The sequence below is a fragment of the Ylistrum balloti genome, unplaced genomic scaffold (genome assembly GCF_031769215.1).
Source record: "Ylistrum balloti isolate Yb309-2 unplaced genomic scaffold, AGI_CSIRO_Ybal_v1 Utg370076, whole genome shotgun sequence".
NCBI classification, from domain to species: Eukaryota; Metazoa; Mollusca; class Bivalvia; order Pectinida; family Pectinidae; genus Ylistrum; species Ylistrum balloti.
Genome location: NW_026782115.1, coordinates 1728008 through 1741753, shown reverse-complemented (window position 1 = coordinate 1741753; position 13746 = coordinate 1728008). Strand labels below are relative to the sequence as shown.

Genomic DNA, 13746 nt, shown 5'->3' with positions numbered 1-13746 from the left:
ATATGTAAGAGTTGATCATGAGTTGAGTCAATCATGAATATACTACTTGTACAATTGTATTGTATTATGTGAACTTGGAAAAATGAAAAAAATAAAAAAAAAAAAAAAAAAGGACAACTTTCTTTCCTATTCTGTTGAAATTAAAAGTACAGCTGTACAGTCAAAGTTGCTATTTTCAGGAGGTGTTGTTTTTCGCTATTTATAGGATGAAGAAAAATGTGGAAAAAGAGACACCTTGAAAATAAAATTAATACATCTACTACAGTGAAAAATATATCCTTTTATTTTTTACTAAAACAAAAATTGTTGGTACCATCAAAAATAACAACCTTATACTGTACTGTAATTCTGAAGTGTGAATAGTTTTATTGCAAGACATTTAAACCCAGTATTTGCATGTTGATGTAGATATATGGAAAGAGATACCAGCATAATATTACAATTTATGGCAGTGATCATCTTTACCTCTGTTTATCATTGTACGTTTGAAGGTGTGCACGAGAGCACACTTGAATTATCTCCCTTATATCAAGCAGTACAAATTAGACCAGGTCAATGGCAGAGTAATGTACAGAAAAGACTTCTTAGTTGAACAACTGGATCATTGGGATTTCTATAGTTTTATTTCTGTATCCTTAGGTGTGTTGGTTTACCTTCTGTGAGTCTTGTGGTGACGACGCGGGCCCTGTGGATCATCTGATTGGTTCCCTGAGGAATTATCACTATGGTGATGCGGAGCAGGTTTTTCTGTCACTGGTATGCAGGATGCCACTGGCTCACTTTCACTGCCACTGAGCTGACGCTGTCTCCTGTGAACTACACCTTCCTCGTTACCAGAGGGCACCTCACTTGTTGACTTCAGTTTAATTTTTGTTCCTCGTTCCCTCATAGTCTCCCCTTGGGTTTTTGATATGTTCTGTAACTTTTGTAAGAGTTTTGACACAATGCCTGTGTTATTTGTTCGATTACCTCCATCCATATCTAAATGCCTTGCAGCTGAGGATTCACCAACATCACTCTCTGAGCCGTTGGATGGTGACCTTCTTCGGTCAACATATGTTGGGGAGGCCGTTTTTGAGGGAGTGCGTCTACCACCATCAGACACATCCTCGTTACTTGCGATCCTGCGCACGCGTGGAGGAAGTGCTGCTTTATTAGTGACATCACCCCCCTCTAATGGGGACACTGGTTTGTTTGATAATCGCTGTTCTAATAAGTCTGCAACACTCTTTTTTCTGTCCACTTGTGACTTTGTTTCTGAGATGTCTGAGGGCGCAGGACTACTGGGACGACTGCCATGCCTTTTACTGGCATCTATCACAGGTATACCATGAGTTTCACTATTTGTCTCCTTCGACCATGCTTTTTTCACATCCCTTACATTTGTGGTGCTATCTATGTCCTTTCTCCACTCATATGCTGAATTCTGCATGTCCTTACTTCGAGTTCGCCTATGACCCTTTTGTGTAGATTCGTTTGGAATTGCACCAGCATCTTGCGTTGGCACATTGAGAATTTTTGCCTCTGGAGATGAATTCACACTAATGTTTGGAGCACTAGACAATGACCCAGGAGATTCAACAAGGCTTACCTCTGTGGAGGGCATCTCTGTAACTTTCTCTTTACTTCGCGTTCGACGGTGAGTTTTTACAAATTGTTCCTTCACACCATCAGCACCCTGTATGGCAGCTTTTGTGGCTGCGATGGCAGACAACAGAGAATTCTGACTATCAATGATAAATGTTTCTGACATTTTTGATGCACTGAGCGAGTTTTCCTTGAACCGACTACCTGCAGGTGGTGACTGGTGTGATTCCTTTGGTATCGGATGTGGCGGCTCTTGCACACCAATAGTTAATCCATCATTAGGTGAATCTCGACTACGATTGCGTCGATGTGTATGCAATTTCGGTTGAACAAAAATTCCATCACTGTTATTGTTTGACCTTGAACTTCCTGGTCGTTCTGACTTTGAACTAGGTCGTTCCTTTACATTTTCCTGATCACTTGCACTAGACTCCTTGCCACGAGCATGTGCCTGACGTTTCTCTTGTCTAGGAGATTTAGTCCTTCGCTGGCGACCACTACGACGAGTAAATACATGATTGCGTGCAACATCCGAACTTTCTGTCGAATCTTTCTCGTCACTTTCGTCACTGTCGCTACTTAGGGACGGATTACGCGGCAAGCTACTTCCTTGTGAAACACCCGCCATTAATATGTTGGATGTGTTTGACTCCCCTAGGGATGACACTGCCTTCAAATAAATTCTGAAAAAAAAAAAAAAAAAAGAGAATGATATAATGACTCTCTCACCCAAAATTTCCAAATGTTTTCAGATTTCACATACAGATGTAAGCACTTTGTGAGTGTTAAGATTTACAAAGAAATCAGTATATCAAATCTAATTTTAAGAACTCCTCAGGATCATAGAAGTTTTCTTTCAAGGCTTTAACACAAACTGTTTTGATGTAGGGGAAAATATCAACATGGAAGAAATATTTCAGATTTGTACAAAACTTGGTTCTCTTGATGATGCCTTACTTGTATGTGAGCTGCGTATCCAATCCATGAATCAGTGCTCTAAGGAGATTGCTGGCGAGCATGGATGTTGGTTTCTCATCTACGTACACACGATACCCTGCAATGCAACGGAATGAAATTTCACCTTTGCTAACGTAACACAAGTTTGATGCTAGAGTATCAGTTGTACGAATCATTAGTCTGAATATCTTCTATCAAACACATTTACATTTTCCCCGGGAAATAAATCAGATTCAGTACAAATCCTATGTACAAAATCTTTGCTGTTTTATAATGCTATTTATGAATTCCACTTCATGATTTTGAGGACAAATTCAAAAAAATTTTTTTTACATAAAAGAAAATAAAAAAAAAAAAAAAAATGGAAAAGTATTTCAAATATCTCTTTTACAGTATAATCAATCTTGTTTTACTATATTTGTCATACAATGTATTGCTTTAATAATAAGGTATCTGATTTAACTAATCAAATGAGGTTTTACATCCAACAGGAACCAATCAAATTCCATGTTGCATCTAAAGATCTTACCCAGTAATGGCTGGTTGACTTCCTTGTTAAATACGTCCAGTATTTTAGACGGCTGCCAGGAGATGACAATTGAGGTCTCACCCTTGTGTTCCAGTCGAAGGTTACGAGGAGGTGTTGGAAGGCCTGGCTGAGGGACAGAGGAGAAATAGGCTTCCTCTTCCTCAGATGGGTACGGTGATAGGGAGTTAGGTATTGACCCTGTAAAAATGGGATAATATTGATATCTAGATCCAACAGAACGCTGCTTAGTCTGAACATTGATATATAACAGACTTTAGTCTAGCTTTCAGGTTATATTTTTTCGTTATATTTTCATAAAAAAAAAACTTGTAACTTTATACTTTTTCAACTTTTCCTCCACATTTTATACTTTCTGTAAACAAGAACATTCAATTTGTGCCTCAAACCCTTTTTTTTTAGAAGAAACACACTTTCAATGATAATTACCCCATCTTGGGCCCCCTATACTGGACTCGTCATCACAGCTGGAAATGTCATCATCTTCAAACCCTGTCACTAAGAGGGATGCACTCTCTTCTGGAAATCAACACCAACTTCAAATGAGTTTTATTCTTTGACTGTATGTAAAACCGATGCCACTATAGCTTAAAGCTGGGTAAAAATTATGAACAAAAGCTATTATAAGAAATGACAGCATCTATGGAGTTATCTGACTGAATGGCTAGATATTGTAAAATGGAAAATTCCAATTCCAGTTTTATTTTAGATAATGGAGGGTACAAAGAAGAATTTATTTTGTGCAAAGTTCTTTGACGAACGATCAGCTTGTAAAAGTTCAGTCTAGTAAAATATATGATTTATTGAAGCAACCATGATGTCAAACCTCACAACAAATTTAAATAAACTTTTTTCCACTCAAATAATTTGTAAAAACAAATTTGTTATCCATAGCAAAACAAAAATGACCTATTTGAAAATCAGAGAAAATGTTTGAAAGAACACAAAATGAAGTACTAACCTGTTGTATCGTTACCACCAGTAAACAAACCACTCTGGAACACAACACTCGACACTGACTGTAGGGCTGTCTGGAGCTGGGACACCTAAAAGCAATGATGAATTAAAAACACTGAAGATAAATATATGCCTCCCGCAGACTATCCATGATAGCTTTGTAATACATGTCGTAAACTTTGACAGTTTCTAGCACATTAACAGCGGATTAACCATCTATCAAAAAATATATATTATTTGTCTCGTTTTATTTCTAAAGTCCTATAATAATCTCGGGAGCAAATTTGTTACTTTTTATCATGAAAATTTTTCACCACAGTTTTACTTTTGCCTTTTCATCCAAAGTCAAGTAGTGGGGCTTCGAACAAAATCATAGAATCAGTAATTATACTGAAAGCCAACATGACAGGGCTAATAGCCAGGAGCAAGCTTGTTGATAAAACAGCTAAAAATATCAAAATTTATAAGGGACTCATGCCCGTGGCTGATATGAAGGTTGATACAAGTTTTCTCTAGCTCTGTAGACAGACCTGCCTGATTCTGAAGGTTGGTACATGTTTTATCTAGCTCTGAAGACAGACCTGCCTGATTCTGAAGGTTGGTACAAGTTTTCTCTAGCTCTGTAGACAGACCTGCCTGATTCTGAAGGTTGGTACAAGTTTTCTCTAGCTCTGTACACAGACCTAACTGATTCTGAAGGTTGGTACAAGTTTTCTCTAGCTCTGTAGACAGACCTGCCTTATTCTGAAGGTTGGTACAAGTTTTCTCTCGCTCTGTACACAGACCTAACTGATTCTGAAGGTTGGTACAAGTTTTCTCTAGCTCTGTAGACAGACCTAACTGATTCTGAAGGTTGGTACAAGTTTTCTCTCGCTCTGTACACAGACCTAACTGATTCTGAAGGTTGGTACAAGTTTTCTCTCGCTCTGTACACAGACCTAACTGATTCTGAAGGTAGGTACAATTTTTCTCTAGCTCTGTAGACAGACCTTACTGATTCTGAAGGTTGGTAAAAGTTTTCTACAGCTCAGTAGACAGACCTTACTGATTCTGAAGGTTGGTACAAGTTTTCTACAGCTCAGTAGACTTACCTGACTCTGAAGGTCGGCACAGGTCTTCTCTAGCTGCCGATGTTTCTCGAGGTCCACCTCAGGGACACTGCCATGTCCAGAGTTTAATGAGTCCATTCTCTGGAGGGTATTCTGGATCTCCTGGCTGTAATTATATGAACTGTCCTCTGTTCCGCGCGTTGAGCCCAGTGTTCCCTTGAATGACTGTGAAGTAAGAACCTCTGTTTTCCAATGCTGTAATGACTGGACCTATAGTAAAGAGAGGTTACATGAGCACCACGGTTTAATTTGTGACACATTGATCCAGACTTGTTTTACAAAGATAGTTAATCCATGCTACTATGTTAGTGTGTATCTATATTCTGCTTCTTACTGACCATCAATGTTTATCAGAATACAGGTATTTGTTTATGATATTTCTTCGTTCAGCTGAAGACTGATTTTCTCTGGGAAAAGATAAAAATATATTTACTTAAAGGCATAAATAAGCCATGCCCTGAAACAAGATGAAGAATAACAGTATCTATTTAATTCTGTTTTCAGGAAAATGGAAAATAGTAGCATCAGAAGACATAATTAATCAACCATGTACTTCTCCACTTCCTGGCAATACAAACCAAGTATATATGAAATTTACTTATTGTTCAAATAATTTCTAAATAAGCATACATGTATTGCCAATAAAATTGCTTTAGACAGACAGTACCTCCTTCCAGAGAAATCTGATGGCCTCCATTTGTAGACATCGTAAGTGTTTCTCTTCATCATACAATTTCTTCTGTCTGAAACACAGCAAAAAACATTGAATTTTCTACAATGTCTAATAGAGAAATCAATACATTGGGTTTCGTCGATGTCATAGATACATTGGTTTTCGTGGATGTCATCAATACATTGGTTTTCGTGGATGTCATCAATACATTGGTTTTCGTGGATGTCATCAATACATTGGTTTTTGTGGATGTCAAAGATTCACTACTAAGCAAGTTACTAAACTGAAACTTCATTCTTTCATCAGAAATCCTGTGAAAGATTCAGTCCAGTCATTCTTTCCCAATTAGGTTATATCATTTAAAATCTTTAAATATATCTAAAATTTATCACAAATACTACTATTACACTTAATATCGTTTTTATTTACATCAATCACACAAAGAGAGGTTAAAATAATAGTTAGGTGGTGGACTTAATACAGGCCAATGAAGTTTGTATATATAACAGTATTAAATATATGTTAGGTTATGATCTACACAGGCTGAATTTCTGACAAATATGATACGTAATAGTTTTAGCTAAATAATATGCATTGTTAACATTAAAAACAAAATATATCCAAAGTTTATCTTATAAAATGTTCATTTCCATTGTTTCCTGTTTTACCATTATTTATTTATCTATTTATTTATTTGTTTATTTATTTATTTGTTTAAAAGAACAATGTAACAATCTATATAGAGCAAGGTTAGATATGTTTATACAGCCACTGTACCTAAATGAGTGCAGCTTGCTTAATGACCCAGAAAGACATCAATCACGGTAAGACATCATCTAGACATACTGTCTCCGAGACTAATAATTTATGTATGACCCCATAATGCACAACGTTACAATCGATGTATATATCACCTTTAGGTAACGTGATACTAATTTAAAAAAAACAACATGATAGCAATCCAACAAAATGATTACTATTCTGAAAATAGTTCTATTTTCGTCAGTTTGTAACACTCAATAATTTTTTTTCAATTACACTGTATTTATCTCTTGTTCATCAATACTTCAACTTTATAGTTTTGGACGCATTGACTCATCAATTCTTGGGTATACTAAAAATAGATACCAAAGACATTTTGGATCCACATCAGTCTCCTCTATATTAAAAGACATAATATTTAATCTTCAGAAATATTGTTGATCCTAAATTGATTGTTGATGTTAAAGTAAATTTGATATCAAAATAATAAAGTCAGATATTGATTATGACAAAATGATTGTGGTTCAATTGTCTGTTGACACAGAAATCATTACAGCAGTGAAACTAGTTAGTAAATATATGACTGGAGAGCAAAACCTTAAAATAGACTGATAATCAGGCTTCCAGTATTTCAACTATCAGACTTTTATTGGAAGTGACTTCACCAAGAAGACAAGTAAAACATGATGAAACAGACACCTCTATCTCAAATACATGAAATCCAACAAGGCCGTAAAATTGTTTAAACAGTGTTAATGGGACACATATAGTTTTATTGTATATGTCTACTAGTGTATAATAGAACCAACAATATTGCACTGTACACCAGTACTTAATGACAATACAAACAGACACTGAAATGACAGGTGACAAAAACTTTCAAAAAATGTCCTTAATTATTACATCTTCTAATTAAGCCATTAATGAAACACGACATACCACGTATGTCTAGTAACGAAATCCATCTATATTCACCAGCATTTCTTCTTTGGTATTTTACACTGAGATTCCAATGATTAAATCAATGCATAGGAAACTACCTTGTCATTATGTAATTACCATAAAAACAAATAAAATGAAAATTACAATGACAGCTTTTTACCAAATTCATCACAATTATCAATTTTCTGGTCTGTCGAGTTCATCCAACAGGCCAACATTAGTGGAGTTATCTCCCTTGACTATATTATGATTTTTTTGATGCTGTTGTTTGTTTTCAGAATATTTATATAGTATCTAATGTGAATACAGGTATTTATAAATATCTTTTCTTGTCCAAGTGAGTTTAATTTTCATAAGTTATTGTACAAATTAAAGTTTCCAAACTTGCTGTTGTTCGTTGGGGTCCAATATCGCAGATGATTCTGCTCGCATACATCAACTGTGATGTCTTATTCTAAAAGATCTAATTGATAATGCTTTCTGAATATAAGATGCTCTACATAGTGTATTTACGATTTGTTGTTGTATGAAACTATTCTATTTTTAAAATCAAGTGAGTCAATGAAATTCACTGCCTGATGAGCGCATATCTTACAATATACATATGGGACACTTATTGATTTTAAAGCTGTAAAATATTGCTATCTAAAAAATTGAAATATATCTTTTTCTCTCAGTTTGCTTTCATATACATCAACAACATCACAGAAATCTGTTCTATTTGACCATTGAGGGACGAAATCCTCATTGTTATTACCTAGGTAATCAAATTTTACTTTGTAATTCTATAATTCATAGCAAGTGTTACTTCAGTTTCTTCTCTATATTTCATAGAACGAACAATTCACGTTTAATGTTAGAATATTTTGATTACAATCAATGTTTAAAATCATACGAAAAGATGCCGTTATATTCCAAATAGAACTTGCTATGTATAAGTATTGAATAATTTACAATCAATTATCAAACGTTTCAAAACAAGAAGGAACTGACACTTTCTCTTTGTTTTTTTTCTTCACAATTAATCCAATTTGACCTGAATTGAAGTCCCGTTAACTTTGACACAAGTTCCATAGACAAACATTTCAGGCGATGATCTGGCAGCAGTCGTTTTGACTGTGCATAGGGTCAAGTGGTATGCTTTCCACCTCTGACTCAACAATTTTCTTCACATGGTTACAAAAAATATCTAGACTATTGCAGGAATATCATGAAAAGTCCATTCTGTTCCCAAAACGTATTTCCAGACCAGCAGAATGTTAATATTTAGCCTTGTGAGTATGATTAATGTTAAAGAAATATGTACCCCAACATTTCCCTTTTTCTACTAGAACAATGTTACACCATACTGACCTCAACAAAGGTCCATTATTGATAATTCTATCAAGGCAAGAAGCGGTAAGAATAACTATACCCATGATGCCATTATACTAATAAATTCCAGTATGATTAAACTGTAAAAGCCACATATACAGGATATATACACATATCGCTAATCAGATCTATTTTTTTTCTGTGGATCAAGTCTACCTATCATACTAAATAAATGATACACTGGCTGGGAGCCAAACCACTGATATAGACTACGTGGTACACTTCTGTCCCGTTTCTTTCGATCTGTTGTATCAATATAAGTCTCTGTTTCTCACTGACATTTATTGATGTGGGACTAATCCATATCTAGCATTGATCCATTTATATTTCTGATTTCCCTCACAGTAGTACTCAATAACACACCTATAGGACCATGTGTCAAGCACCTGTTAATTTATGTGTGTATTTGTATGCATATATGCACAATTAACCCTTTTTTCCCCTCAATTCCTATCCTCAAAATATATATCTACATATAAATATTGCAAACCTTGCCAAAATATACACCCCTTACATGTTCAGATAATAGTCTTTGTATATATTTACCAATCCTATATGGTGTTTGGACAATACAATGCTATCTATGTTTTGCAAAGTTCAACTGCTAAGTAATTTATTGGCCAATATGTACCTAAAACACACCAGAGGGGAAATCAATGACTGTTCATATATCCTTATGCACTCTAAAAACCACATTTTTAAAGTCATTTCTGGTAAGTCATTTTCCAACAGTTGAACCTAAATTTCTGAAAAAGATTGTAAATTACCCAGAGGCCTTTTCATTCCTTAACAAGGGCAATCAAGACTGAACAAAAGTTTCAAGTGAAAGAGATGTGGTGTTGTTGTTCTCCACCTAACATTATAGTAAACGTTAGCAGGGATCATTTACCTACTATAGCACAGGCCAGGCTATATTTAAACATAGGTAATTGACCACTTCCATAAACACTACATTCAATTTTCATCACAATTCATTTGCACTACATGGCATATATTGTTTGTATCATGCCATTTTCCTATCACTGTACAACCTACAATATCATTTATCCAATATCAGGTACATATATCTTACTGAGTACTTAATCAGTTTCCATTAAACTCTCTGAGTGACTCGAGGGAAATAGCATTTTCACCAGACATGCCAAATTGCAGAGTTCCATCATCATTTCCCCCAATACCTGTCATGTATGTATTTAATGTCATTGCCTCCTTTTTGAGTGTAATTTCTTTTCCTCATATGTGTCAAGTTCCAAGCACAATGTATTTCCCGTTCTGTTTCTTTATACTTGTCAGCACCTGAGAGTTTTTCTATATCTGTCAAAATCAGAGTGTTTCCCTTCACCTGTCAACATAGTGTTTCCCTCTACCTGTCAACATAATGTTTCCCTCATCCTAACAACATAGTGTTTCCCTTAACCTGTCAATATACGAGTGTTTCCCTTCACCTGTCAATATAGTGTTTCCCTACACCTGTCAATACATGAGTGTTTCTCTACACCTGTCAATATATGAGTGTTTCTCTACACCTGTCAATATAGTGTTTCCCTACACCTGTCAATATATGAGTGTTTCCCTACACCTGTCAATATATGCATGTTTCCCTACACCTGTCAATATATGAGTGTTTCTCTACACCTGTCAATAAATGAGTGTTTCTCTACACCTGTCAATATATGAGTGTTTCCCTACACCTGTCAATATATGAGTGTTTCCCTACACCTGTCAATATAGTGTTTCCCTACACCAGTTAATATAGTGTTTCCCTACACCTGTCAATATATGAGTGTTTCCCTACACCTTTCAATATATGAGTGTTTCCCTACACCTGTCAATATATGAGTGTTTCCCTACACCTGTCAATATATGCATGTTTCCCTACACCTGTCAATATATGAGTGTTTCCCTACACCTGTCAATATAGTGTTTTCCTACACCTGTCAATATATGAGTGTTTCTCTACACCTGTCAATAACTGAATGTATGCTGTCTTTGCCGTAGCTTGCTGAATCTTAATTGCAGTAACTTTTCCTCACTCTTGTCAGTACTCCAGTGTAGCATCTTTCCATCACATCTATCGTTATTTGAATATGATGTTATTCCCAAAACTTGTTAACATCTGAAAGTTTTCTCCACAACTGTCAATTTCTGAGTATAGTATCTTTCCCACACCTATCAATTTCTGAATGTAATGTATTTCTCCCACCTGTCAACTTCTGACTATCATCTCTTTCCTTACCTGTCCAGCTCTGAACGCAACAGTATGATGTGGTCCTCAGCTCTGCGGGCCCGAATTTCCTTGCGAATGGACACCACCTCGGAGTTCTTACACCGTGTACGATATCCTCTCCACAAAGACTGGATCATTATTGCAGCTTTGTGATCTAAATATATAAAACAACGACAATAATTGAAGATGCGTCCTCCTTCCCAGTAATGTGAAGACACCAAGAAAATACAAAACTTGCTGGCACATAGCTTCACTAGGAACCACAAATCCTGTATCTCGTACCAACAGAGTACAAACTTCCTTGGAATTGTATAGTACAAAATGACACTGAAGAAAAAATTCCATGATTCATAATTTTGTAATTTTGAAAATTGAAAAAATTCTTATTCATCAGTTGTGATATTTCTTCTTGGTGCAATTTAAGTGTTAAAAAAAAAAAAAAAAATACAGATGTTAACACTACATTGTACTTGATACATCATCACTACTTAAACTGATCTATATTCCATTGAAGCATAGTTTTTTTCTTAAATTTATAAATTCGACAAAACCACATATAGCTTAATATTTATCTACTGATACCTCGGATACAAACACACCCAATAACATTTTTGTGATACACACCAAAAATTATGCAACTCCCCTTTGTAAAACTATTTCACATTACCAAAACAAAAGTCTGTACCTTGCGAAATGCATTAATATATAAAATCTGGTTCCAGACTACAGAAAGCCTGCCTTATGTAACCTCTGGAAAATAGGCAGCCCCAAATCAGCCATACGGAACGGTTGATTTGTCACTGAAGGGAGCTTGACACGTAACGTTACGATTACTAGCTGATTAGTGTGATAGAAAAAAGATCAGGAGAATATTATACACATGACTATTGAGTGGGCAGGACATCACCAAAGATCATGGGCATAATACATGTGTTAAGTAATTGAAAATCTCGAGTAAGCTTTCTAAATCCAAAACACTTGTATAAGTTTTGTTTATAATTTAATCCCCAAGGTATTCCAAGCCTTTAAAACACTTCTACATAAACATAAACCTGTTGTGTATATTTAAACGACTTTCTTAAAAAAGATATTCAAATTGAAATGAACTACTGCTATTAATTATAATAGGCTTATAAAGTTGCGTACATACATTTAAATAATAAATCTCCTTTTCATTAAAATCAAGTTCAAAATCCAGATTACCTACATTTGCTTATATATGCTTGCACCCTTCTTGGCAATGGGTTTATTTACAAAGGGTGTTAGATTGTATCATGCACATTCTGATGCTCAGATATGTAAATGAGGTTGCTTTACTGCATTAAATATAAAATTAATTATCCTTGACCTGATTAATTTGAAATCAAATAACTTGAATACTTTCGACATCCGACAATTCAGTTACTGGTACATTGCAATGCAGACCGAACTTTTGAAAAATTTTAATATATACAAGAAATGAATATCTTTCGTGTCTGTCATTTTTAATACAAATCAGTACACAGAAATTAAAAAAAAAAAACAACAAACAAACAAACATTCAGATTAAAAGCGGGCATTATCAGAGGTCTTCCTTCAAGATTTTACAACTAATTTTCTGTAAAGAATGAATTTTTCTTTGAAATGAGCGTTAGAGTTATTTAGATTTATCTTGTATCAGAAGGGAAACAAGTTTGGTTAACACTGTAATGTAAACACTGACCTTCAGGGCTATAATCTCCCAATACAGCATCACTAACGGGGCGGGAATACACGCCCGAATCTCTCACACTTGTCTTTACATCACGATTACTCTCACTTTTTTCCATCACAACCACTTTATCAGGTAAATGTGCCTTTGTCCGTTTGTCTCCCAGATTTTCTCCACTAACCTTCCTCACTGTGGCAGCGTATTTACCTGGGAGGTAGTCTGAATGAGTCCGTATCACATTAACTCCCTTTGATATTGGGATATTACTTTTAGCAGCATTTTGTGTAATGTGTGAGGTAGCACCAGACTTTGTGGATCCAGATGACCCTGACCCCTTTCGAGACCTTTTCTCTGCGACTTCCTTGATTTGACTTATACTCTCGGCAGGGATAGTATCTTTTGGCGGGTTAATAATTTGTTCCATCTGGGAGACTTCCTGACTTGTGTCATAATCATGTGCTTGGGCAGTTGGCGGGGTTTTCTTCTTAGCTCCGATGGCTGGTTCATTTCCTGATTGCTGAGGAGGTGAATAATCAAATTTTGGTTTTAGGAGTCCTTTAAGCACTTCGGAATTCATTGGTTTGATAGGCCTGTTGTTGTATGCTTCGTACCGAGACTCCATCATCGTCGCTGGCCGGTTATCTCTGTGGGCCAGATAATTGGTGGCCGGTGAATGGCCGGAAATAACAGGCGCTGTCATTGGACGATTGGTTGAAGTACTAGCCTCCGAAACAGGAAGATAAATTGATTCTGACTCCAACAAACTTGTCTGACTTCTTGTATCATAATCTGTAAAGAGGGAAACCGACCAAGTTAGATCATACCACTATACCGATTTTCATATAATCAATATCTCAGAAGGTATCAATAGTGATTCGTATTGATTTTTTCACTTCGTAATTAATTTGTACTTTACATAAA

At 35.6% G+C, this 13746-nt stretch overlaps 1 protein-coding gene across 1 annotated transcript in view; it reads right to left on the bottom strand.

The window, feature by feature from the left end:
- Positions 1-649: 649 nt before the first annotated feature.
- The window catches only part of LOC132549692 (uncharacterized), a 70855-nt gene continuing 57758 nt past the window's right edge, over positions 650-13746 (bottom strand). The window contains exons 14-22 of the mRNA XM_060213643.1: positions 12838-13614; positions 11145-11289; positions 5825-5900; positions 5140-5367; positions 4053-4137; positions 3521-3610; positions 3074-3271; positions 2545-2641; positions 650-2270 (exon numbers count right to left, since the gene is read on the bottom strand). Coding sequence (XP_060069626.1) covers positions 650-2270; positions 2545-2641; positions 3074-3271; positions 3521-3610; positions 4053-4137; positions 5140-5367; positions 5825-5900; positions 11145-11289; positions 12838-13614 — 3317 coding nt within the window. The remainder of the gene's footprint in view (positions 2271-2544; positions 2642-3073; positions 3272-3520; positions 3611-4052; positions 4138-5139; positions 5368-5824; positions 5901-11144; positions 11290-12837; positions 13615-13746) is intronic.